The sequence below is a fragment of the Rhagoletis zephyria genome, unplaced genomic scaffold (genome assembly GCF_001687245.7).
Source record: "Rhagoletis zephyria isolate East Lansing unplaced genomic scaffold, Rhagoletis_zephyria_1.1 Rzeph_scaffold_00353, whole genome shotgun sequence".
NCBI lineage: Eukaryota > Metazoa > Arthropoda > Insecta > Diptera > Tephritidae > Rhagoletis > Rhagoletis zephyria.
Window position 1 is genome coordinate 119,143 of NW_016157437.1, and position 26,437 is coordinate 145,579.

The 26,437-nt window shown below is 34.1% G+C and overlaps 1 protein-coding gene across 1 annotated transcript; it reads right to left on the reverse strand.

Annotated features, from left to right (window-relative positions):
• Positions 1–1,240: 1,240 nt before the first annotated feature.
• Positions 1,241–25,816, reverse strand: g (adaptor-related protein complex 3, delta 1 subunit-like garnet). The gene is made up of 15 exons (XM_017610922.1): positions 25,367–25,816; positions 22,249–22,344; positions 21,765–21,893; positions 21,540–21,680; positions 21,351–21,480; positions 17,914–18,053; positions 11,471–11,544; positions 7,555–7,703; positions 7,116–7,463; positions 6,869–7,040; positions 6,643–6,799; positions 3,176–3,872; positions 2,974–3,105; positions 2,679–2,811; positions 1,241–2,585 (listed from the first exon to the last, which is right to left on the reverse strand). The coding sequence occupies exons 1-15, from the start codon at positions 25,460–25,462 to the stop codon at positions 2,054–2,056; spliced, it is 3,126 nt and encodes a 1,041-aa protein (XP_017466411.1). The 5' UTR covers positions 25,463–25,816; the 3' UTR covers positions 1,241–2,053.
• Between the last annotated feature and the right edge of the window lie 621 nt (positions 25,817–26,437).

Sequence of the window (26,437 nt, forward strand, 5' to 3'; positions counted from 1 at the left end):
TTAAGCTGAATAACGGTAATTCGCAAATAACTCAACAACGTATCTATAAAAAAAAATCAACTCGATTTTCCGAATCAGCGAGCGATTCTACATACAAATTGGATAGTGGCGTCTGGAGAACAAAAACAAAATTAAAATTTGTGATCCAGATGATTGTTAACGATGAAAAAAGAAAAAGAAATTAAATTGGAAGCAAAAATATGTGTGTTCTTTGGCAACGAAACTTTATACGTATGTTGGCATAGTAGAAGAGCATTTGCTTAGTGAACATGGGTTCCGCGGTTCGAATCTCATCGGGCGAGACAAACCTTTTTTTATTTTTTAAACAAACCTTTTATTTTTTAATATGCAAGTATTTTTTTTTTAAGAATGATATAAACATACATACTTGTTTTGGAGACATTTAGGGGCACTGCACACATTTGCTGCAAGAGTGTCATAACCCAAACAGAATTTTTTTAGTTAAGTAGGATGTAGAAATTACCGCCTCCTCTTCTGTGTTGTATCGATTCACAGCTCATAAGAAGAAAATTTGTGTGTGTTTACTATGAGAGCGTATGCAAAGCCGTTTTTCTCGAGTTTTTTATTTTTTGGATTATGACACTCTTGCAGCAATTAGGTGCTATGTATGAGAATATATGGATTTTTATATTATATATTATATATATTTTATATTTTTAGATCAACATTAACAATCGTACAGACGAGTAAGACGTGAGCTTATCGTTTTTTTTGGTATGTATGTACATATTTTGCAAAACTATCCAAAAATGATACATTTCATTCATTATTTTAACTTTTTTTTCTGTTTTCCTACGCCAGCACAAGTTATCCGTTAGCTCAAACGCTTTCGAATCACTTTTTCGATTTGCGAGTAACTTTGGCAATCAAATTCGGATTGCGTAGAGGCATATATCTGTAAATCGAATATGGAAATCCGAAAATGAAATATTTTTATTCCATTTCGGAATAGGTAGTATGGGAAATCCGTTTTCGGCCGAAAATTCTTTGGAATCGAATTGCATAGTAACCGACCGACCAGATGTCAAGTTTCAGCGAAATCGTTCATCGGAAACTATTCTATTCTCCATATACAATGCATCAATCAATGCATCAATGATACAATCTTATCAATATGCATGCTTTTGACATAAAAGAGCCCTAATTTTTGCTCACAAGACAGATTAACCTGCTCATCGCCTAAATAATTATCTACATTAAATAATTTAAAAGCAGTTGGTGAATTGCTTTCATTGATTATATGTACTACATATGTATGTATTATTTTATTTGTTCGGTCGTTATACATTTACTTTACAAACTTACTATGTATCTATATTACAATAGAATATTTTATAAGAATTGATGTCTTAACTAGCGGGTAAGTTATACGAATCTATAGTTTTCCCTTTAGTTTATTAGTGGGACATTGTGTATGTATATACGATTGTAGATGCATTTATAATATATTTTACGTCTATTATTTCTGCGATCATCTATCAGTTTACACTTTATATATATATAAAAGTAAACAGTTTGTCTCTTTAAAGTTTTTAAAGCTAGAAGCTCTGTGTTCATGTTGTTTTCTTTTATTTGGAAGTATGTTTCATATGTAAAGATACGAATTATTTTATTAGGAAAGAACTTGCAACATACATACATGCGTAATCAATGTATGAAAGTAGGTACGAACGACTTTTGATGTATACATTGAATACATTTTTATGCAACAATTTAAAATTTTTTGAAACTATTTAATGTACACTTGCATATTTTGTGCAGTGCTTATATAACAATTTTGCGTGAGATTCAACAACGCACTCGTTTCTGATATTTCATGCACAATGCAAAGTAGAATTGACGCCACGTGTATTGCATACTGATGAACCAATTCATATAACATTTGTTTCATAAAATGAAAATTAAAAGTATCTACTTTTTAGACGAAGAAGTCGTTAAGTATCTCTTTATGCCATTGTAGCTAATTAACAAAAACAAAAAAGAGTGGCGGAGGACGGTTATACAGACAGTATGAGAAGTATGTGTTCGTAAATTAAATGATGTTTATCTCCTTGCTTGGTGTTGAGATGCCAATGGCTTCTTCATAATCGCCTTTTGACGATACTTGGTCCGCTGTTTTCTTATTCTTACTCTTGCTATGATGGTGATGATGGTGCTTGGCTTTTTTCTCTTTCTCTCCACTAATATTTTCCTGAATTATATTTTTAGATTTCTGAGTTTTTTCTTTCTTGCACTTTCTCGCAATGTAATTGCTACTATCTACTTTTAAACTTTTAACATCCTCTGACGGAATATCCAACAAATTAGTGTTATCCGCATTTTCATTATTTTGCAATTTTGTCTTTGATTTGGACTTGGAATGTATTTTCGATGTAATTTTGATTCCCTCGCTACTTGTGTCTTTTAATTCTTTCACATTCTTTTCTTTGCTTTTGGACTTTTTCTTTTCACGTTTCTTATTGCTTACTTTCTTATCAGAATCGGCTTCTGTTCCCAAAGCCCGTGGATTATTACGCGCAGAATTGATCTCATCAAACCGGTTTTTAGATTCTTCCACAACAGGACTACAAAATTAAAGAAGTTACAGTATATGTATAAGTATATTTACATTTGCATTAGCTAATACAACGTAAAATTCAATCTCTGCAGTCACTTACATTTCCAAATCGATATTCAAGGCGCGGTGCGGGTCATTTGGATCGAATTTAGAATCTTTATCCTCACTATCTGATAGTGCCACTCCCTCAGGCATATCCATGGTAGTATTTACTATATGGAGCGGTTTGGAGTCTAAAATTAAAAAAATATATAGTTATATATATATTTTTTTTTTAATGCAAGTCGATTGTTGTCTGAAGTTAGAATTCCACACAGGGGGCTTTTTAGGCTTTCAGCGTTCTATTCACAGCCACCAAGCCCAAGAAGCATAGTGTAGATTTCTAAAGCACATACCATCGTCCGATTCAGAGCTGCTGTAAGCGACTTTATTTTTCGACTTCTTATTTTTTTTCGTCTTCTTGTGCTTTTTCTTCTCCTTACTTGTGGTTTTATCCTGGACGAGATAGCGGTCAGAGCGTTTCATAACTATTCAGAAACATGGAATGTTTTTTGAAAACCAAAGCGGATCTAAACGTTCCAGCAACAAATAACTTACCTCCAATCTGCAGCGGGACATCCAAGGAAAGCTCCGAAATCGGTATATCATCAATATTATCATACTGATCTGCATTGTAGCTAGAAATGTTCGCACTTGTCGCTTTCTGTTTATTCACATCCGTTGCAGAAGGTGATGACTTAATGTAGTGTGGGTTATGAGATTGTTCTATGAGTCGAGCCATGCGATTACGTTCCATCTGTTCAGGTGTAATTTCTTCACTGTTACGACGCTTTCCTGCAGCGCCATCCTCATTATGCATAGCTGATACAAAAAGTTCATCTTTATCCTCCTGGGAAGAGGTACTGCTTTCATCTTCAGGCGGCGCATTTATCCACTCATCTAGATCCAGGCCGTCTGGTAGAGGAACTTTGCGTTGTGCCTTTGGCGCCACTGGTATAAGTTCGCCTTCAAACAATAATGCCATCTCTTGAACTATTTCTATAGCAAGGGTCGGTATAGTGGCTGCGGTGCTCAATGGGCTATGCATGGCCAAGTTTTCATTGTCGTCCGTGGAAAGAATGTCCAATGTGGTATTTGCATCTTGATTGCTATTAAGTTCAGAACCACGAGCAGGGATCTTGAATTGCGAACGCAGCATTTCAATTAGAATACAAGCAGAATTGGCACGTTCTTGAACCTCAATGTCATTGGAACTATTAAAATTTTGTAATTTCTCCAGAACGTGATCGCAAAGCTATAAATAATGTATATTTGAAATGGATTTATTAAAAGCACTGATTACAACTAAAGCCTCTTTCGATTCGTCACTTCTATGTCTATGAATTCTGCTTCACCGAATCAATAAAGGAAACGATTGAAAGGAGTATCAATGCCCTCCAATCAAAAAATCGTACAGCAACTAAAGAAATGTTTAAAATAAGCTAGTGACATGCGACGTGTATTCTTTGAGGTCATAACATCCCGAAAGAAAGTTTTCTTCCCATTTCATTCAATTTATTACCTCAACTTTTCAGTTTTTCTGTGGGAAATTAAAGAGAGCTTTAAAATCACACTATTTGAAAAAAAAAAAACGTAATATAGTGCAAAAGAAGCTAACAGTCTTATTATCTATATCGAATGATAGGTCGCACGAACGATTCGCCTGCAGACGAATCCTTCGAAAATTAGCCCAGCATCATGATTCTAGCCGGTTTAAACGCAACCAAGATGATAACGACGTATTTAGGTCGTTGTCATGCAGAAATTCCGTTTGGAAAACTGCATGCAATTGTTGTAGCAGTAAACTCGGAGAGCAAGAGTTCAGCGACTCTCACAGCAAAAAAAAATGTTTAAGACTGAGTTTAAAACTGATTTATAAATAGTAAAATGTTTACAGCAGAATATCAAAAGGGTGCAACAACTATTCACTTGCAAGTTTTTCTGCTAGTTTTCTCTTCTCAATTTTACGCTCTATTTTGCTTTTACGCTCTCGCTGCAATGTTTTACTGGAGTTACTATACAAAGCTATTAGGTTTGTTCGTCGAGCAAAAAATTTGTACGAATTTGTACGAATTATCACGATTTTTGCCCAAATCGCGTTCGTGCAGACCAAAAAATTATCCAACACTCAAAAATTGTGAGAGCAAAGTGACAGTTCTCTTGGAGAGAAGTTGCAAATTCTTGCTGGAAAAAATTTTGCCAGCAAGAATTTGCAAACACGAAAAACATGTGGTTGTGGCGCATGGTTGCATTTTTGTCTACAATAATTTGAATAAATTAGTTCGTTAAATTTAAAAATTTATAAACACGAGCGATTTTTTTTATGAAAAACGAAAGTAAATAATTGTTGATATAATTAATTTAGTTAATTCTAATGATTTGAACTTAATTCGGCTGAAAAAAATGGTATTCGCTATCGGAATGCAATTGCAACCAGAGTCGATTTAAGAAACCCGACAGCTAGTACGATGAAGAAATTGAAATGTATGTTAAAGAAAGACAGAACAACAAGAAATATATATATACATGTATATACTGTTTTTGGCCATCCGAAAGAATTTTAAAAATTCTATAAAAAATGTTTATGTTTGAAATGCAACCGTGGACGCCAGCTGGCAGGGAAACTTGCAAATTCCTGCAAATTTGCGTTCGTGCAGAAATTTGCTAGTTTCTCAACATGAGAGAGAATTTGAGAAAATTTTTTCTTACTATCTGATATTTTGAGTGTTGGATAATTCTTGCTGGATTTTCGACGAACAAACCTATTAACTCACAGACTATATTTATTAAATAAATTATTGAATTTTCAAACCTAAATAACTTTATTCAAAAATAAAAAAAACTGAAGTTTTGGAAATTACAAATTTTTTATAAAGTGAAAAAACTCTAAAAAAAATAGGGGGCCTAGGGCAAATTGTTTGGGCTGAACATATAGCAGATGGGCCCCAACTGTCCCTACTGACATAAAAAAAAACTAGTCGATTATGTTTACTCATGACTTGCGTAAAACTAACTGTAAATATAAAGTAAGTATACACATTCGTAGGGTATGTTGTCGTTATTAATTTCGCGTATCTACTTTTTGTAACTTCTACGTATTCTTCGAAATGTGGTCGGCGAAGTCTGAGCTTGCGGAGAAAATTTTGCGCAAAAAACAAGAAAAAGTATGTAGTGACTAGGAAACATACGTCGAACAAGCCTTTAAGCAGATTCGGGGCGCTGAGTTTTATAATGCAACGAAGACAAATGGAGTCTGAAGATGCTTTCAAGCTAAACATGTTGGACGAGCTCCTTGTTTTTTTATTATTTTTTCGCCTAATATATACTTGGCGTGGCAACCATCTGCCAGTGTGGCACGAAGAGCAAAAAATTTATTATCACAGGCTCTAAAAATCAAGAAATTTATATGAAGTAGTGTTTGCAATAACGATTGCTGTCGTTCACAAAGCAACATAAAGGCTTAGTTCTGTTTTAACCTGATTTAGCATTGAGCCATTACAGTCCTCTTGCCGTTAACTGGTATGTCAGATAAAAGGTAGATATTGTTCAAAAGGACCACGACCCATTAAACGGTTCACAATGTTAAAAACGAAAGAAGACATCTAAAATTAGCAGCATTTCAAAACTAATTGGCAGAGAGCAGCAGATACCGTCACAAGAACGGGTGTCCATAGCTTAATGAAGGTAATTAAAAAAAGTTTTTTTTGTTTAATATAGTAAGCTTAATAAAGAAGATGATAAAACAGAAACCTTTTTTCTTAGGTTGTGTAATATGTTGTTATAATCATTGTCGGCAGACCAAAATTTTTCGTGCCCATTCTTAAACTACTGTTTTATTTCATAACTTGACAGTTGTGAAATGAAAAAGCTTGAGTGTTATATAGAACTCGAGATCAGTGAGCCTTAAAACCTTTAACGCCTTTAACGGCGTGCGTAAAGGGACGGAATGCGTTTATATCATGTTAAGCTATGTGTCTAAGAGCTGGCGAATCGAAAACGGCTTATGTATGCAACATTAAACTCACCTTAATGAGGCCGTTTACTTCTTCGTTTTCCAAGCAAGTCGTTGCCAGTCTTGTAAATAGTTTTGTAACGTTTTGCACAAACACACTCTGTATATGACCAGGCACTGGCCGTGAGCGCAACAAAATGTTTAAAGTCTTTTCCGCATCTTCTAGATCACTGTTGGTTATGCAAAAAATTGAAAATTACAATAGCAGGAGTCACAAAAATTCTTCAAAATTTACATACTTTGAAAATTCGCCGACAATCCAAGCGGCAGCATATAGCACTTCGTACATTGAAGTGCTTTGCGATGTTACAGAAAATGTATCCAGCAAATTCGTCATTTCATTGACCGCAAATTGTCGTACAACCGGAACACGTATGGCAACATCCAAAAGTTGCTCGGCAATTAAACGTCCTATAGGAATTAAAAAAAGAACAACCAAAAAAAAATGTGCATTGGCGTAAAACTAATGGCGCGACTAGGACATACCGTGCTTGGAACCCGCCTCAAGTTGAATCAATTCCACCAGCACAGTCAAATACCATTCGAAATTTGTAACGTACAAATAAGAACTCTGTGCGCAAATCTCAATTACTTTATAGAGTAATTCATCGCGATATAGCGATCCTTCAGCGCGCTCCATGTGTCCTAGTAGGCGTTTGACGATTTCCATGAGGTTCTTCTTTGATACCATGCCATATAGCAGATCCAGTGCACGAAGACGTATCGATTCGTCTTTATCATCTAAACACGCCAAAATCAAATCTTTGTGCTCTTGAACACTTTTAGGGTGAGTTTTCAAGATCTTAGACATGGCCAAAAGTCCGAGATATTTCACTTAAAAAAGAGTGGGATAGTTAAATACATACATATGTATTTACATAAGTAAATTGTACAAAATAAAAGTAATAAAACATTCAATGCTCACAATTCTGATCGGAGTCCTCGATAAGAATTCGCAATTTTTGGACACAAAGTTGTATAGAGGCACTATGATTTGGCATGCCGCTGCTGATACTGATGAGCACCGCGATCACTGTGTTTATGCATTCATAAAGCAGGCTCATAGCCGACGTGCTGGTGTGGGCAAGGAGAGCAGGGCAGAAGTAACATATTTTAATTTTTACCTAATTAACTGTTATGTAGTATGAACATTCAAACAAAAATTTAAAACGCATAAAAAGCTGAATGTGTAAAAATGTGTGCATTTTTAGCGATATTATAAAATGATTGCAGTAAAATGTGCATAACATTTGCATTTGAAAACAAAAGTGAATGATAACTCATTTAGTAGAGTTTGTCGAGTTTTGACAATTCAATCAAAAAAAAAAAAAACCATCGTCAGTACTAGCTAGAAATCGGCCATGAACAGTTTTTTGAAACCCCCGATAGGTTACTTTAGGTTCAGCGAGAAACGAATTCTTGGTGAATTTTTAATTCAATATTTGACCCAATTAAAAACATAAGTATGTACATACATATCGTTACCTTAACTCACAAAGGCCCTAACCTACACTTTTTTGGAAACACTGCGTCGGAATGCTCTTACCCTCTAGGATTCTTCTATACCGAACCCCCCGCCCCCTTTTTAAAGAGGACATAAACCGTCATCCACAAAACTGCAAACCCCGACGCCTAGGCCGACTATGTTCAAAAATCTCAATTTTCACTTGACCGCCATATTGGACTCGGCATTCTGAATTTTTAAAATCATGCCTTAGGTTGGAAAATCAGCAACCTCAATGTGATGATCTATGTCTATGTGATCATTTTAAGACTTTAATCTTTGTAATCCGTTCTATAGAATTTTGGCTATCGTACCGGTACCGGTTGACCTGATGTGGAAATTAAATTAGGTTTACGTCGCTTACGCGCGTTCCCTATCGAGATCGATAATGAAATTCTCTACAACTTTGGGATTTGAATATGCTTCGGATTTTCAACAGAAATTGTTGAAAAATGGCGAAAACCGAAAAAAAATTTCGCACTATTTGCTAATTATTTACAATAAAAAATGTGTTTTTTAACCTTCTGTATAAAAAATATGGGAAATTAAATTTTCTAGAAATTTTGTTTACGAAAAATGCAAAATAAACTTGTAAATCGCAAAAAACCCCAAAAAAAACCTAAAATCTAAGATGGCGGAATGTTGACATATGAAATTTAGGGACAAGACTGTGGATCCCTGATATACGTGTCAAATAGAAGTAAACTTGCATAAAAAAATTGCTACTAGAAATTTTTTTTGTTGAGAAAGTCTAATTTTACTGGGCTAAAATTTTCAAATCCGTTGCTGTGGAAACGGTGAAATAAAAACGTATTTTTTCTTAAATCGTAAGTGTAAATGGGAATGGATTTTATTCGGATCAGAAATGGAGCTTGGGACCTATTGGCCGGTAGAGTGTACCTCTAACCACTGGAAACGGGAGAGAGATCTGTCATTGCAAAAATTGTATCAGCGAATTATTAAAATTAAGTCTTTATACAAGTTTAAGAGAAAACATTTAATAAAAAGATTGGGCGAATAAATGCAAAACCACTAAACTAAAACTGTTTCTTACAACATTTCTTTCATTTTATTTAGATGTGTGGTTTACTTTATGGGTCATTCCGTTCTGTCCATATGTACTCTTACATATGTATATGAGAATATAAGATGCGAATGCGAATTAGCATACATATCTATCGTGTTTACGAAGATGCGTTTCAATGACTGCTTATTTGAAGCAAATGTAGCACTCGCACCTCAAAGGGTTAATTTTTTTGTTCACAGTTTTTTGATATTATAGTTAGCTACCATGATTCCATAATAGAAAGGTTTTGTAATAAAACAGTCTTCTCGCTGCCACACATAAAATCGGCTCCTTTACTTGTACCGAATGTTGCCCACTCTACAGTTCCTAGTTATATTAGTAGTAAAACCAAAAATTCTTCATACTAAATATGCGGCAAAAATGCCGATTGATAGAACTTTTTACGCTGATTTCAACGATACCAAATTTATAAAAATAAAGAAGAAATGACACTGAAGATGGCACAATGCCTCAACCGGTTTGACTGCCAACCAAACTTGACAACGGATGACGGCAATTCGTTCCAAAACAAATCATCTTACCACCCTGTCGGAAAAATCAACCAACACCAAAACACAAGATATAAGAGGTTTATTTCAGAGACCATAACGATTCTAAGAACTAAACTCTAACTAATTACGAGAAACGAGAAAAATAAAAGTCGCATATAATTATATGAAAAGACGTAAATCATTTCCGTCTTAAAAAAACGTCCCACGAGACGAAAAAAAATGAAGTCCCCATAATTATTATGAGAAGACATAAATAATTTCCATCTGAAAAAATCGTCTCGCGAGACGAAAAAAAATATTTCTCGTAAATAATTATTATGCAAAGACGACAAAATGTCTCTTAAAACAAGGCGACGATCTTGATCTCAAATAATATGATAATAATAATTTGGGGTCCCTGGTTTATTTGCTTTGTTTATTTATATTTTTTATTATGACAACATTTTTGAGGCCCAAAAGTAGATCATGACAAAATATGTATATCGAATTAAAGATAATAGCTTGTACTTTCTAATAATATACATTTCTTTAACATTAATTATGCATTTATTCTCGAAAAAGGTTATGTCACGAAAAAATAACATTTGTTTCGTTTTTTGAGTGGTTTTGGTTCAAACTTATAAAAAAGCATGTAAATTATGTACATCAGCTGAAAGATCAACTAATTATCTTTATGGTGACATCATTCGTTTTTTAATCGGTTATGCAGTTTAAAAGATATAAATATTTAAAAAATCAAACAATTTAACTTAGACCTTTCAAAACGTATTTATTTTTTACTTGCGCCAAATAATTTTGGCATGGTTGACAAACACCCATGGGCTTTATTTCCCTTTTTTTGGAAATAAAGCCCATGGCCGTTATTTCCGCGGGCCTTATTGCACTCCACCAGTTTACATTGCAGAGCACAGTAGGCGTACTAATCTAAATGGTAATATAATCATTTTGTGTCCAATTTGCCGTCAAATTGTTCGACAATCGACGAATGTATTGGTTTAACTTTTTACTTTTTCATGTTCCTTTTTTGTTGGAACTTTGAATTTAATACATACAAATGAAGCCCGCGGGCGTTATTGCTATATCGAAAGGTAAATAATGCCCACCGGCAAAAGGCAATAAAGCCCACGGGCTTAATTTCTTTTTCGAAAAGGCAATAACACCCTTAAAAAAAGAAACAAAGTCCTTGGGCGCTATTTCCGCAGGCGTTTATTGCACTTTACCACATATTAGTTCTAATTGTATACTTTGCGTACTTTTTTTAGTACCTTTCTACTACCGTTTTCGCAAAAGGCGATCACATTTTTCCGCTTTCTCCTACTTCCAAAACACAAATCTAGATAAAGGAGTGTCAAAAATTACATAACCTTGCATTATTGAATCATGGTTAGCTACAAGAGAGTTCGTGCTAGTTGTCACTTCTATCTTGTTAAATATACCTTGGGTGAGCGTACTTTTTTGTATGTAGTAAATGTTCAGTCGAAATTTAGGTTAAGAATTTATAGTGCCATCACCTGTATGTATATGACTCTACCGTCCATTCCAATAGGATCCCATCGCGGTTTTGAATTTGCACCCGCGAATTTGGTTATACACACATTTACAAACTGCTCAAGCAGCGTTCTGTACTATTACTGACGATATGCATTAACGCAATTTGTATGAATTTAAAGCATTTTCTATACATCTATATACATATACATACATACGTTTATGCATTATTTCAAATCAAAAATGACAATTACACGACAATGAAACTTGCCTATGAATAAGATTTGTGAGAGGTTCTATTAATTTCTTTCCTAGCCGGGGTTCTAAAGGAGTTAAAGCGCCAAACTGCAAATGCAAGAGAAAAAGAAACAAGCAAAGAAATTATAAATACATAATAATATACTTAAAAATTACATAAACTTATTAAGATTTGGGCTTTATCATTTGCTCACTTTTATCATAAGAACATACATACATTCACTTATTGATTGTCATTAAGAATATTCACTAGTTTCTTCAATTGTTTACTTAATATTCATTCATATTAATAGAATATCCCAGTAATCTTCCAAAGGCATTACTTGAAAATTTTCAATATACATACATATGTACATATCACTAGCCTAGAGTGCAACGTTGCTTAGTCCGTTCCTTTATTTTTATTTTGCAGGAGAGGAAAAATCTTCTTATAGCCATTTTCTGCAATTATTGTGCAAATATTTGAATGCAACATTTTGCGTGTTTAGAGCAAAGGAAAACTTCATACGAATAATAAGAATTCGATTTTTATTAAAAGATTTCGTACTATTTTGGTTTTGTCGGATTTTGGGTGCCTCTTTTGGTCTTAGTAAGTTTTCCTTTCATTGAATATTTAGTATGAACGAGAAAAAATAAAACAAGTGCCTTAATCGTCCTTTATTAAAATATGAGTTCTTCATAAAAATTGTACTTAGCAACTTTTCACTCTAAGCTAGCGATATGTAAAATCGTATAAATTTAGCGGATTACTGGTAAACTTGCTCTGCTCAGAAAGGAAAAAAATATTCAAAATTACTTTCGACAGCTTAGCCTTATTTTTGATGGACCGCAGACGGAAATTAATGAGCAACATTACTCAGCAGGGACTGGGTCAGCAACATCTTATTTATTCTTAAATCTTACCATAGTTTGATACTGGGACAGATATTTGGCCATCTAAAAATAGCAACTCTGCGGCGCGAATTGCAAATCGCGAATTAGTCTGCATTGCGCCTGATTGGATTTGATAAATATTAAAATCTTGTTGAGTGGAGTAAAGTAATTGCGTATTTTTCAAAGTCATTTATTTATATCTTATGGTCATAAGCAATAGTCGCCTCTAAGTCGAAAATCACACTTCCGTGATAACCTCAACTAAAAGTTTGGAGCTCTTCAAAGATAATTTTTAAATGTACATACTTAGCACTTACATTAGAAAAAACTTAATGCAAAATTTAAAAAATCCTCGCACAATGCTTTGGTATAAAATTATTTAAAAATTGAGTGTGGTTTTCGTACGTCGAGAGAGGACTTTACTCCTAAAGTCCATAGTAGCACTTGTTGGTAAGAGTGATTCTGCGTTGGATTTCGAGATACTGACATTATTATCGGTGTTAATGCTGGTTCCCAAGAGTAAACGAAATTCTCTACCTTCTCAAAATTATAACTGTCAACAGTGACGTGAGTACCAAGGCGCCAATGCGCTGACTGTTTGTCCGCACAATGGGACAACAGCGACCAAAAGTAGTAAAAACGGATTAGCGAATTCTGAAAAAGTATTTACGCAGCTTCATAGCAAAATGTCCAAATAACCCAAACCAAATAGAATTTTTGATAAATATTCATATTTGTAGTCAAGAGACGAGCTTAAAGTAGGAAGACAGTTTCACTTGAAACTCTACATAATTTTGTGAGTATAAAATTTTCGAGGCACCAAGGAAGCGAGCTAAATTATACTTAGGACAAGTAAACATTAAATATGCGTGTCATATCTCAAATAGTTCCAGCTGTGAAGAACTGTGAGTTCAGCATCTAGTCATTCTTTTTTTGACACACCTCTTGTAAAGTTTATTGAATTTTATTGTAGAGTTGAAGGGCAAGACTCTGATATGTACATAAAATAAATAATATGCAATATAAAATTGAAGTTGAAGAAGGTGTAGATATGAAAGGCTCGTCAATCTATTAATCACATTCAACATTTAGCCAAAAATGGACGCTTCTCTGGACGAGATCCGTTTTCGATGGCAAAATTCCTGCTTGCCTTAGCTCAGCTTTTGTTATATAAAATGTAGGTAAAATTGAAAGTTTGAGTGCAAATACATGTCGTGACCATAATTTCGTATACAGGTACTGTAAATGTTTTCGTTTTGCCATTATTAAAAGGAAGAAATAGGAATTTCTTTAGAAATAAAATCAATGTGTCTGTTCATTTCTTCCAAAATTTATAAAATTTGGTACTTGGAGGCAAAAATGTTGTGTAGGAGGTGGGCGTCATAATAAGAAACTCTACATTATCTTCTAATTTGGAAAAATTTGGCTTAAACGAGCCAACAATGGGCCACACCGAATTTCATCAAAAAATAATTTTTTAATTTGCACTTATTTTTCTAGAATTATTGGACGATAATGTAGGCCGATTTTGACGTTCTTTCAGATTTATGATACGAAAATCGGATAACACTTACTATTTCCGCCCACAAGAGCTGTGGGCATGGAAGCGTGTTGAATTTTACCATTTTCCACATTTCTTCATCCCTAAGTGCCGAATAGCGTATATACGAAGTTTCAGCGAATTTCTAGTACGGTTACTAATTTTTCACCGGAGCTTATATGGGGACAGCCCACTGTGTTTCGTCTGGTCCTCGTTGACCACCAGAGCCAATCGTTTTGCTTCCTTATCCAACGTGGAAAAGGCAAAACAATCTTCGCGGTTCTTGTACCGTTGTGTTGTCTTGTAAAAAAAAATGTCCAAAGCGTTGAGTTCTGCAGATCTTTTTATCTTCTCTAACATCAGATTAAAGAAATCACATAAAAGGGAGTCTCCCTGTGTGACACCCCGTTGGTAGCAAACGGCTCGGAGAGGTGTTTCTCAATTCTCACGGAGCTGGTGGTATTGCTCAAGTCATTTTACCAGTCAGCCAAATTCAGACATCGCGGCGTATAGGCAACTCTTTTTAGCGCCTTCAAAAGCGGCTTTGAAGTCGACAAACAGATGGTAAATGTTGAGTCATCAACCTCGATTGGCCTTCCTGATTGAGGGAACACTTTTGATATCAAAATTTCCAGCGTGGAATTTCTAAAACAACAGCTTTGACTAAAGTTCTTTAGAAGGACGTTAGAATGAAGTTTAACCGTCAGCTGTTATATAACATAAATATGACAAACATATGTGAGGAGTGTCTAAACAAAAGATGATGTTCCCACTTCCGGTAAATTTTTAGATTTTCTAGTTTGATATTACCTTCAAGATAAGCCGCATGTAAAAAATTACCTAATTCATATCAAAACATGTGTAATATATTTTTTTATATATATATTTTTTTGACACAAAATCGAAAATCTGCAAAAAATAAATACTTCGGTATTGATTTGTGTATCTTCGTTACTTGTTCCTCCTGTAGAATAGAGAATAGTGGAGATGTAATTTTTTGATTAGACACTCCTCATGCCTGAATGAGTCTTGTGCTGCGAAAACTAAGTTAAGACCAGGTGTTTTGAACGAAGGCAGTGACTTTTTATTCCACCCAATACTTCCAAAGTAGATGTTGCGTCATCAGTCACAAAAAAACCATGTATGTAATAAACTCACGCTACACAATGAAATAGCAACCAGGCGGGCAGAAAATAATGTTAGCTTGATTTAGCATCGCAATTAAACATCTTGCCAACTGACAATAGCAGTAGACTGGTTTCCACTGTGTTAATATGTTCTGTTCCACACGAGCCTGAATCAGCTGATTTAGGAAATTTTGACATTTTGTGATAAAATCATTTTTTATTCTAACCGGTTCCATTCCGGGCGCTTTGAAACAAAGCCATTTAGCCTCATTTACATATATGTATATTTACCGGTCCTTATTGGGCTAACTCACTTGATGTGCGATTTTTGGGCCATATGTTTTTTAACTTATTTCACAACAAAAGCCATTGAATTCACCATAGTGAAAACAATCCTTTATCAATACGCATTCGAATAAATAGGAAGGACAACTTTGTTAGGGGGTGTACATCTTCGGCATTAACTAGAACATTTATACTAAAAATGATAAACTAATTGAGCTTAATATGTATGAAAAATAAAAATGATAAAATAAAATATGCGACAAAGCTTGTTGTGCATAAAATTGTTTCAGCCAAATAATACGTTTACATTAACACAATTAATAGTTACATTGTAACCGTGAAAGCGTAAATATAAAATAGTATAAAAGAACAAAATACGAAATCGTACATAAAAAGCAATTTAAAGAGTGATATAATATAAACCTGGAAATGATTTCAATCAGGGGCTGAGTTAATTTGCGTCCTAACGCTGGCTCGATTGTCGTAAGGCTCGCAAACTGATAGGAAGTAATACGAAGTTTCAAAGCAATTAAAACCCATTATTTCAGATAAGCCGCATTAATCATAATCGAGTTATTCGGTTGAATCAAGAGAGAAGAAGAAGAGAAACAGGTTACAAAAAGGCATTCAAGATAATTTTTCGCTAAGGTAAATTTCTTACAATAAGTAGGAAGAAATTTACTTCTCATACAAATGATTCGTAAAAATATCTCACTTCCATACATACATATGTATGTATATGGCACATTTGCTGCAAGAGTGATCCAAAAATTAAAAAAATTTAGTTAAGTATGAAAAAATTACCGCTGCCTGTTCATAGCTGTACCGATTACCAGTAGCCCACTAGAACAAAATATGTATTCATTTTTACTAAAGGAGCAAATTTTGGTTTTTTATAGGAGAAGCAAAAAACCTTATAAAAAGAAAATCATGCATGCAGCTAAGGATTTTCATAAAGTGGCATAACTCCGTTGTTTTTTGTAAGTGAAGGCGTATTTTTTATATTCTACCAAAATCTGTGAAAAACGCTTCTTCGAAAGTGTTGTTAAGGGCCCTTGTAATATGTTAATTCAAAGCTTTAAAGCCGTTTTTCGCGAGCTTTTGGATTATGACACTCTTGCAGCAAATATGCGCTATGTATGTACATACATACTGCATGCATACCAAGAAATTAAAATTTTTACAAAAATCTGAATTTAATAAAATATACAAAATACTTAATTTCACTGGTTTACAGCAAAAATGTTCAATGGATGCCACTATCCAATTTCTAATTAGAATTTCTCGATGATTCCGAAAATCGAGTAAATTTTTTTTCTATGCATACGTTTTCGAGATATTTGCAATTTACCGTTATTCATTGTAACACAACAGGCTTTAGCACAAATGCAAAAGTTTGTCACAGAACCTGTAATTTTTTTAATTTTTCTTCTGTTAATGTTGGACTTTTTTAATTCTTTCATTAAAAAAATAAAAAAACTGGAATGATTAATTAATTTGTCAGAACCTGTCAGTCCTATCGGAAAGTGATGCATATATGGTTTATGGAAAATTTTATTAGCTTTCATTTGCCTTACCATGTTTTAATATTGTTAAATTGGTTCGTAAGATATACGTGATTAAGTGGAGCCACTTTTTGTTTTAAGCTGAACAACGGTAAATTGCAAATATCTCGAAAACGTATCCATAGAAAAAATAATAATTAATTCGATTTTCGGAATCACCGAGCAATTCTACATAGAAATTGGACAGTGACGTTTGGAGAACAAAAACCAAGCTAAAACTTGTGATCCAGTGTTTTCAAAGAGGAATATTTTCGGACCATCGTTTGTCTTAATGCACGTATACAAACATATAACTTGTTAGAAGGAAGAACGTCATAAATTAAATTAAAAAAAAAAAAAAATCGTCTCATAAGAGGGAATGCCCTTCAATTTTACTCATTTTCACTTTGTTCAGCAATTAAAATAAGAAAAATCATTGGTAAAGTTAGGAACCAAAGTAAGTTTTGATGACAGCTTAATTTTCAGAATTAATTTTTAAGTTTACGTTGTACAATTTTTTAGCTACTTTTTACTTTTGTTCAATGGAAAATACCTAACAAAAGAAGTTACGTCTTTTTCACGCATTTTCATTTTTCCAGTTGTGAGACATTCTTGCGGCAAACTAGCAATATGAATGTATGTATGTACATGAATGAAGAAGCATGATATAACGAGTTGTGACACTCTAAATTAACGATATATCAGTGCATGTTTTTAACTGGCATTTGTATTTACTAAAAAAAAAGTAGCCAACGTAAATGGTTGATTCTTCCGGTGAGTAAATTTATACATATATCTGAACTCCGCTGCCAAAACGGATATACTATTTATTATTATTCAGAGTTAAAAATATATCTAAATGTGTACCAATGACTTATATTAAATCAATAACAAGCTTTGAGTTTTAACTTAACAGCGATTCTAAAACTACTTTCTTACAAAATTTCCTTCTTACAAGTCTTTGGAGAAGCCTAAACAATTCCAATCGAAGATTCAAATGAATACTTAATACGGAATATTCTTAAAAATCTGACTCTTCGTATGTAGATATTGAAATGAATGTAGAACAGAAAATATTCTTACTCACCAGTTTTATTATTTTAATTAGCATCCAGTTGTTGGTAGACGTTGTCATGAGTTTGAAAAAGACTGGTGCTAAAGGCAAATAGTTCTTTGGATTTTTACGCGCTAACTCACAAATCACATTAACGGCAGCGGATTGTACTCCTTTTATGAAAAATAAAAGGTATATATTATTTTAAATTATAACTACATGTATGTTCATTAGGGCGATCCAAAATAACTAACCTTATCAATTAGAAGGACCTTTTTACTGAGAAGAAAATTCTCCCATTTGGAAAAATGTGTATTCCAATTTAAAAAAAGGTGTCGGTCATTTGAAATTTTTCTTGTAAATAACATGTAAAACCAAAGTAAAGAAGTATAATTTCGGGCGAAACCGAACATTATATACCCGGCGTACATATTAAATATCGTTTTTTTAATCTTTCAGTAAACTGCAGTTTCGATAATTTGCTATGTTTTATTGAAATAATTGGACCAAGTTTGCCGGAAATCGGTAATGCGATTATCGATAAACGCTTATGTAGTCATATGTGGGTGGTGCCACGCCCATTTAACAAAAATTAATAATCTTGTTTGTATTGAAAAATCGGAGTTTTCATATTTCTGAAATTTACTGTTATATGGTAAGTGGCAGTAATTTTAACTCGATTTCAAAAATTTTCAACATATTGCTTTTTTGTGCCAAGGTTGATAACCGAGTTTGGTAGAAATCGATAAACCGGTTACCGAGATACACATATGTAGGTGTAACTGGGCGGTGCCACGCCTATTTTCAAAAAAAAAATCTCTAAGTATCATTTCCTGCTAAGAGGTCATTGCATATATCGATTTTGAGCAAATTAGCTTAAATAGCTAATAATTTATCGCGGTTTTCGTATTTCTGTAAACTACCGTTATATGGGAGGTGGGCGTGGTTCTTGTAAGATTTCAAAAATTTTCAACGGGTTTCTTAGTCAAGCCCTAAGTAATGTTCGCACCGAGTTTGGTGGGGATTGGTAAAGGGACTACAGAGATATAGCATTTTACCATAAGTGGGCGGGGCCACGCCCACATTTTCCAAAAATTTCATAACTGTCTTATTTTATGCCAAAATTCTACTTCGCATACCAACTTTCAACAATTTGGATCCAGTATTTGCGGAAATAACGTAGTTTTTGCATATTACGAAAATACCGTTATACATATGGGAGGTGGGCGTGGTTATTGTCCGATTTAGCCTTTTTTCAATCCCAACCTACTTTGGATAAAGGGAAACCTACTTACCAAATTTTGTTGCGCTCGGGTATAAAAATTAGTTTTCATTAAAAAGATTATAAATATAATTTTGTTCTGGGCGTATTATTGTAGGGAAATAAATTCTCTAAAAAATTACGCTGAAGTTGGTTATCTTATAGACGATTAAAAGTATTAAATATGTTAATGATATTGCTGGACGAGGTATGGCGTTGATATAACTTTGACGAAAGACGAAGAACAAAAGCAATTTCTTTTGCAAGTAGTGCAATTACATCACCAGCAATATCCTAATTGCAATAAACTGAATTTTATTGATAATTAAAAGGAATATTAATGCTTAAAAGTGCAATAAAAAATAAATTAATGGATTTAAGCTCTCTCTTCTCTGACAAATCTAGTTTGTAATCAACATTTTTTTTTTTTTTCAGAACTATCAAATCCAAGCTGGTTAGAGACTGCTTTGGCACACTACAAAATTTGACAGCCAAAACACGGTTACACTGTGCGGGGTACCAGGCCGTTATGGAATCGAAGACAACGAGATCGCCGACAAGTTGACACGAGAAGGATCGCATTCTGCCTTTTCGCGGGACCTGAACCGTTCTGTGGCCTCAGTTTGTCCTCTTCGAGAGCCATAATTACTGAGTGGGTACACTCGGAACGCAGTAGGTACTGGGGAGCAGTGGAGGGCCTTAGACAGGCCAGGCCCTTTCAACAGAAAAGACATTATTTAATAAATAGAAATAACATCAGACTATTTCTGGGTAGCTGACCGATCACAATCAATTGCGATTCCACTTGCACCGAATAGGTGCGATCACAGAGTCGGAATGCCGGCTCTGCCTGGAGTATGATGAAACTTCGGAGCATATTCTCTATCACTGTCCGGCTTTGGCAGACAAAGACTGACTTATTTTAAATCGTCAATGGTTGAACCTTTTGTTATAAGGAATTCGTCTACCAAGACCCTTTTAGGATTCATTAGGGAAGCCGAAGGTATCTTGGCCACACTCAAGAAGAAGAAATCAAAAGATATTTTAGGTCGCGGTGTCTCTTGTTCTATTACACCCAAAAATTAACTTAACTTAAAGTTTTTTTAATTCTGCATGAATATTTCCAATCATAAAGCCCTCTAACTGCTTTTTTCGAGTTTAATAGCCCGTAAGTATATGTATACATTTTTTTTAGTCTAGATAATCGACTTAAGAGTATTTTTTTAGAGAATATAATGCCCTACAAGAATATGCCAAGAAAAATCTCTAACGGTTCAATAGTTATAACATTTTTAATAAAAGCACTTTTCTTACCTGTTATTTATATGAAAATTTTCAAATGCCCACCGACACCTTTTAAAATTGGAATACAAATTTTTCCAAGGGCGAGATTTTCTTCTCAGTAAATGTACACTGCCGGAACAAAGTATTAGCACAGAAAATTTTTCACTATATATGCAACAATTTTTATTTTTATTGCAATAAAGTGCAAGTTTTAAGTAGCTAGGAATTACTGTTGATTGTTGGCAATTTTTTTCACGCAGTCTCTTGCATAAAAATTTTTTTTTCGAAAATACTTTATATGGAAAAAATGCCAAACACATTCAACAAAAAAATTCTCAAAAATCAACGCGATTTTTTACTAACTCCGAACTTGCATTTTTTTACTAGAATCTAATGGGCTGCAAAACTGCATACTCAAAAAAAAAATTCTAAAAAATCTGATTAAAAAGTTGAAACTTTTGATGAAAATTTGCTGAATTTTCGCGAGTTTTGCACAAAGTAATTATATTTTTATGTTTTTTGTTGTTGAATGAACTATATTTTTATACAAAATTGGCGGAAAAATATTAGAATAAAAATTGTTGCATATATTGTGAAAAACTTGCTGTGCCAATACTTTGTTCCGGCAGTGTATATATTATAAATAAATATTTTAGACGTCGTAACGTTTTGTTACATACTTTAACCTACAATTCATATTTTTTAACCGACTTCAAAAAAATTAGGAGGTTATCAATTCGTCAGAATATTTTTTTTTTATGTGGTCCCATATTAATTTGGTTTAGATCCGATCATTGGATCATGAACAAATTAACGGTACTCATAATTTTTTTATATGAGAATTGTTTTGTTGTTTCGTTTAAATATTACTTGTTAACACAAAATTTCATTCAAAAGTTTTTACAGCGTGTTACGTCGCCCATACCTGGATCGGGATCCTCCAATTTTTCCTTAAGTTTAGGGAATGCAGGTCTTAGTGCTTCTGGGTAGCGCAAAAACACTTTATACATCATAAGGACGGCTTTCATACGCAAATACGGTTTTGTGGAGCTCATCTACAAACAATTTTTACCTATTAATTTTTTAGATCGTTTCGAATTGTAATAAAACTCACAAGTGTCATAATATCATTTGCAAGATCTCGTGATAAATCCGGTGAGATAAAACAGCTAAGTCCACTTAAAGCCACACCGGCATCATATTGATTTTGAGAATTCAAATCCTTGCGTATCATATTTGTCGTTAACATAAGCAACTAAATCCAAACAAACAAATGTTTTGTTTTTTATTTTTCCAGGTTTTATTTACTGTTTTTAGTTTCCGTCATTCCGGCACTCACCTCGCTTTCGGGATGAAAGCATTGACTTGCAGCCAAGTATCCTATACGTTTACATGTAAATCGTGAAGAGCTCATTACTTCAATGATATTGAAACCGGCCCAGGATATGTCATAGCCAAGCATCTGAATCTGTAAAACGTGACATGAATCTTTTTAAAATTTTGTATTGTCTTCAGGATGCTGCTTAATTGATGAACACAAAATCAATAGTCATTTGTAACACGTACATACGTATGCATGTATGTATGTACATATGTCTTAAAAATGTATCTATATACATATACTATGCACAGAAATTGTATATATACATAGTCAATCAGCAAATTGTTGATAAGTGGAACTGCGGTGACAAAGAGGCTAAATCCTTAATAGTACCTCTCTAGTGCATTGCCGCTCTTTGATGTGTACATATGAACATAGTTTCTGTTTTTTCCTAGCAGTTTTAGTATTTATGAATATGTAGTTATTATGAACATGTACTCACATAGGTTAATTTGGCCACTGCATTGCACTTCACATTGATGTTGTCCTGACGCAGTTCTTGTTTTATTTCTTCTATGCATTGTGCGATGTACTTGGCCTAAAATTTAAAGTTTAAACTTGTTTATTAATTGTTACCGATACGATGAATAGTATTTAAAAAATAGTTTAATAAACACATAATTACAATGTTGTCCCATACATAACAATTTTGATGCAGCAAATGTTAAAGCTAGTTTTTGTTCGACTTTTTTGTGCTGACTAAAGGTCCAGATTTTGAGTAAAACGAGGTCAAAATGTAAAAAAACGCGTTTTTTGCATTTTTTGAGAAACTCTAGCAAATAAACAAAAGGTTGCAGAACCTTCCACTTATGTTTAAATTAAAGCTAGAACTCTTGACTATAATCCCTGCTATTCTTTTGGAGATTTTTAGCGAGTTATGCAGTGGTAAATCTCAAATCTTCACCTGTTGAAATACCTTAAAACCCAGCTTCATGACAGCAATTTAATGAAAATTAATTTTTTTAAATGAATATGGAACCTGACAGAAAAAAAATCATTTTGCACTCAAATTGCTTTCGTCTGAAATAAGTCTGTGTATGTACGTAAGTATATACCCAACCAGCAAAATCATCGTAAACGAGCTAGTAACTGGATATTTTCTCGAAGAAAAACCGGCTAAAAAGTCGTTTATGATCGCCGTTATCGAGTACTTTTTCACTTGAACAGTCGTAAATGACTACGAAAAAGCATTCGTATACAAATATTATATATTATAAAATATTGTGGTTCAAGAAAAATTTTCAACAGAATGAAAATATTTACTTGTGCTGACCAATTACTACAAGCCTCTTTCTTTTACTTTTTTATTGATTTATCGTTTACGAGCCTTTCTCTAACTTTTCGCCGATCGAGAATCCATCGTAAAATGTTGAACAATGATACGCACCCATTTTGAAATTGCCACCCGCTAAACTATAAAGCTTCTAGGACAGATTCACTATAGAACCGGATCATTTTTGCCGCCAGGGAGTGAAGAGAAAAAGGTTCCATTAAATAATAGAAAAAAAATTTAACACAGACAAGTAGCCCAAACCTGCCTTTGATTCAGTTAGCATTGAACTACTGTGCTATAAACTGAAAAACTACTTTGGGTTTGGAGAGTCAGCAGTAAAACTGATGCGTAGTTATCTGAAAGAGAGGTTTTAGCGTGTCGAGGTTCGATCTCAAACATTTGGAACTAAGGCCATCAAGGGTCAATCTTAGGGCCACTACTATTTAGTTTGTGCGTTAATGACATAATTCGGACTTCTATGCATGCCTATTCGGACGGTGTCCAGCTCTATATGTCAGGTCCTCTTGAGGACTCAGCTAATTTGTGCCCAAGCTTCAACAGAGAACTGATGTCTATAGAACCGAAATTAAAAATTTTAAATTAAATTATTTTAAATTAAATAATTTGTACATTTGAACTGAGTTTCCTATGACTTCGCTTGGAATGTTACCCATTATAATTTTACTAGCATCCAAAGCTCTTTCATGTTACTCGGAAAAAACTTGTGCTACGCCAATCCCCTCTTGACCACAGCGAAACATTTTTCGATGGCGTTGAGATCTAGACTTTGTGCTTTGTGGGACCTATTTAACATATTTATAAATGACATTGGAGACGATTTCGAATCCGAGTACTTATTATATGCAGATGACATGAAAATCTTCAGAGCAATACGTGGCGATAATGATATGGAAGCTCTACAGCCTGACATTTCAAAACTAGAGAAATGGTGCGCGATAAATAAGCTGAACCTGAATATAAAAAAATGTGCTGTCATGGGATTTTCTCGTCGTCATAATCAACTGCCCGCTAACTATTCCTTAAGCGGTCAAAGTATACAGATTGTCAACTCGATAAAAGATCTTGGCGTGATGATCGATGATAAACTGACCTTCTCCGATCATATTAACCATGTAACTCTACGTGCATATCGTGCCCTTGGATTTATTTGTAGATTTGGTAAGGATTTCAAAGACGATCGTACACTCCTCAGACTATTTTTTTCCTTCGTCCAGCCAATACTTGAATATGGCTCTATTACCTGGTCACCATTTACAGAGCTACAAATCAGCAACGTCGAAAAAGTTCAACGCAAGTTCTGTAAGTTCCTATTGTATCACTCGCACGACGGAAACAATATGAGCGTAACTGATGTATATCGCAAGCACAATATCAAAAGCCAACGTAGCAGGAGGCAAATAGCAGACCTATCCTTCTTCTACCAGGTTGTCAATGGGCTGACTGATTCCCCAGAAATACTGGAGCAGTTTGGATTCATCGGCTCTAGAGTTGATCTTAGAGCTAAAGGACTGCTCAATGATCTAGCAGAAATTACGTCGCCTTTGGCCCACACAACACAATAATCAATCTTGTAAACCAACACGCGCCTCATGTAAACTTCTTTGGAGGATCTTAAGCTGGCTTAATGTGTACTTTAAAATCCATACTCTGAGTCTATGTTATAACACTATTTATGTTACTATTGTTAGAGCGTTATGTTATGTTTCCAATTTTTCACCTTTTTTAACTATTGTATTTAATAATTATATTATGTGCAAAGCCGATTGGCGTTAATATAATAATAATAATAATAATAATAATAATAATTATTATTATATCTTCAATTTTAACTAACGGCACCAAATTCCACCAATTAAAACAACCCCATATTTTGTAAAAGTCGCGAGAATTGGAGCTTAGGGGATTGAAAACGAGTTGTTGTTGTTGTAACAGCATACAAATTTTCCTAATGGGTTTTTGGTAAATGATCTCGGATTGACAGTCCTTGGTCAGATGAGCCTAGGTTGTTCCGGTAACGTGGGCCCGATTGCCGTGGAAGCGTATACTAATACGGTGTTCACATGAGGCGATTTTACAGGTAACTTTTAGTTGAACGCAACAATCGCCTGGTGTGAACGGTCTTTCAACTAATCGCTTCCAATGAAGTTGGGGGGCAGCCAACTTTTGATCCAACTAATCGCCTCCAAAATTGCATGGAAAATCGCCTCATGTGAACACCGTTTATATAGTTTCATCATAATTATATCTATGCTGCGTTGGAACTTACCTCGTTATCCTTATTATTCCTTATGCCACGCACCAAATCCGTAAGGTTCTTGTCAAACATACGCTCGAAATTTCCTTTTACCTTTTTCAAAGCCATTTTGTATGCAAGCACCTTTTCCACTCAAATTTAACAATGCGACAAATACTTTTGCCTATTTATCCGAGATGTTCAGTATCCTTTGATAATTTGGATACTATGCTGATTTATAACAATTTTGGCTTTTGTTTTTTTATTTTCAATGGCAAATTACATTCACACATTTGATGATGTCGACAATCTTACTTTACTTTTTTATGATTGATTTTTCACTTTATAAAAGCAGTTTATTCCGTTTTCCTCATGGCAACAATTTACTTTTGTTATTATTTCATTCTTGTGAAATCCAAAATTTATTTTAATTGCCACATTTGAATTCATGTATTAAATTAAATTAGAACAAATAGAAACAATTTTCTCAAAAATCCGGATTAACTTCCGCCCGACAAGTGAATAGGGACACGAATTTCGATACGACACGATACCATATCGATATTTTTGCATTTTGATACCGATACGTTTTACTTGACAGTTTTCAAACGATATTTTTTAGAATCGAGTAAAGGTTTTGTTTTCTTGGGTTATCCAGCTCTGGATCACGATCATTTCTTACGGAAACGATTTGGATCATTCTTATTGAGGTTAGCAGCACTAATTTTATATTAGTAGCACGAGGAAGACGATATTATAAAAAGCACCTCACTAAATGGGGAAAAGTATATTTAAACAAAATAATATTCACTTAAATAAACATTTAACATTAAGGCGATTTGTTTGAAACAAGTTAAAAGAAACATTGGTAGAGTATCTGTTTGTGTATACATTAATTTGTCAGTGCTACCAAACGAGACTTCCAAATTATCAGTGAAACAAAGCAAAGTCGCGTTTTGAAACACCACCTTGTATAAATTCGCCTTGGTTTACACTAGACAATACTGCCAGTCCAATTATGTCAAAATGATGTGTTTGTTGTAAACACGGCGAATTCATATTACAAGAAACACACCGTTTCGCCGTGTTTACAACGAACACATC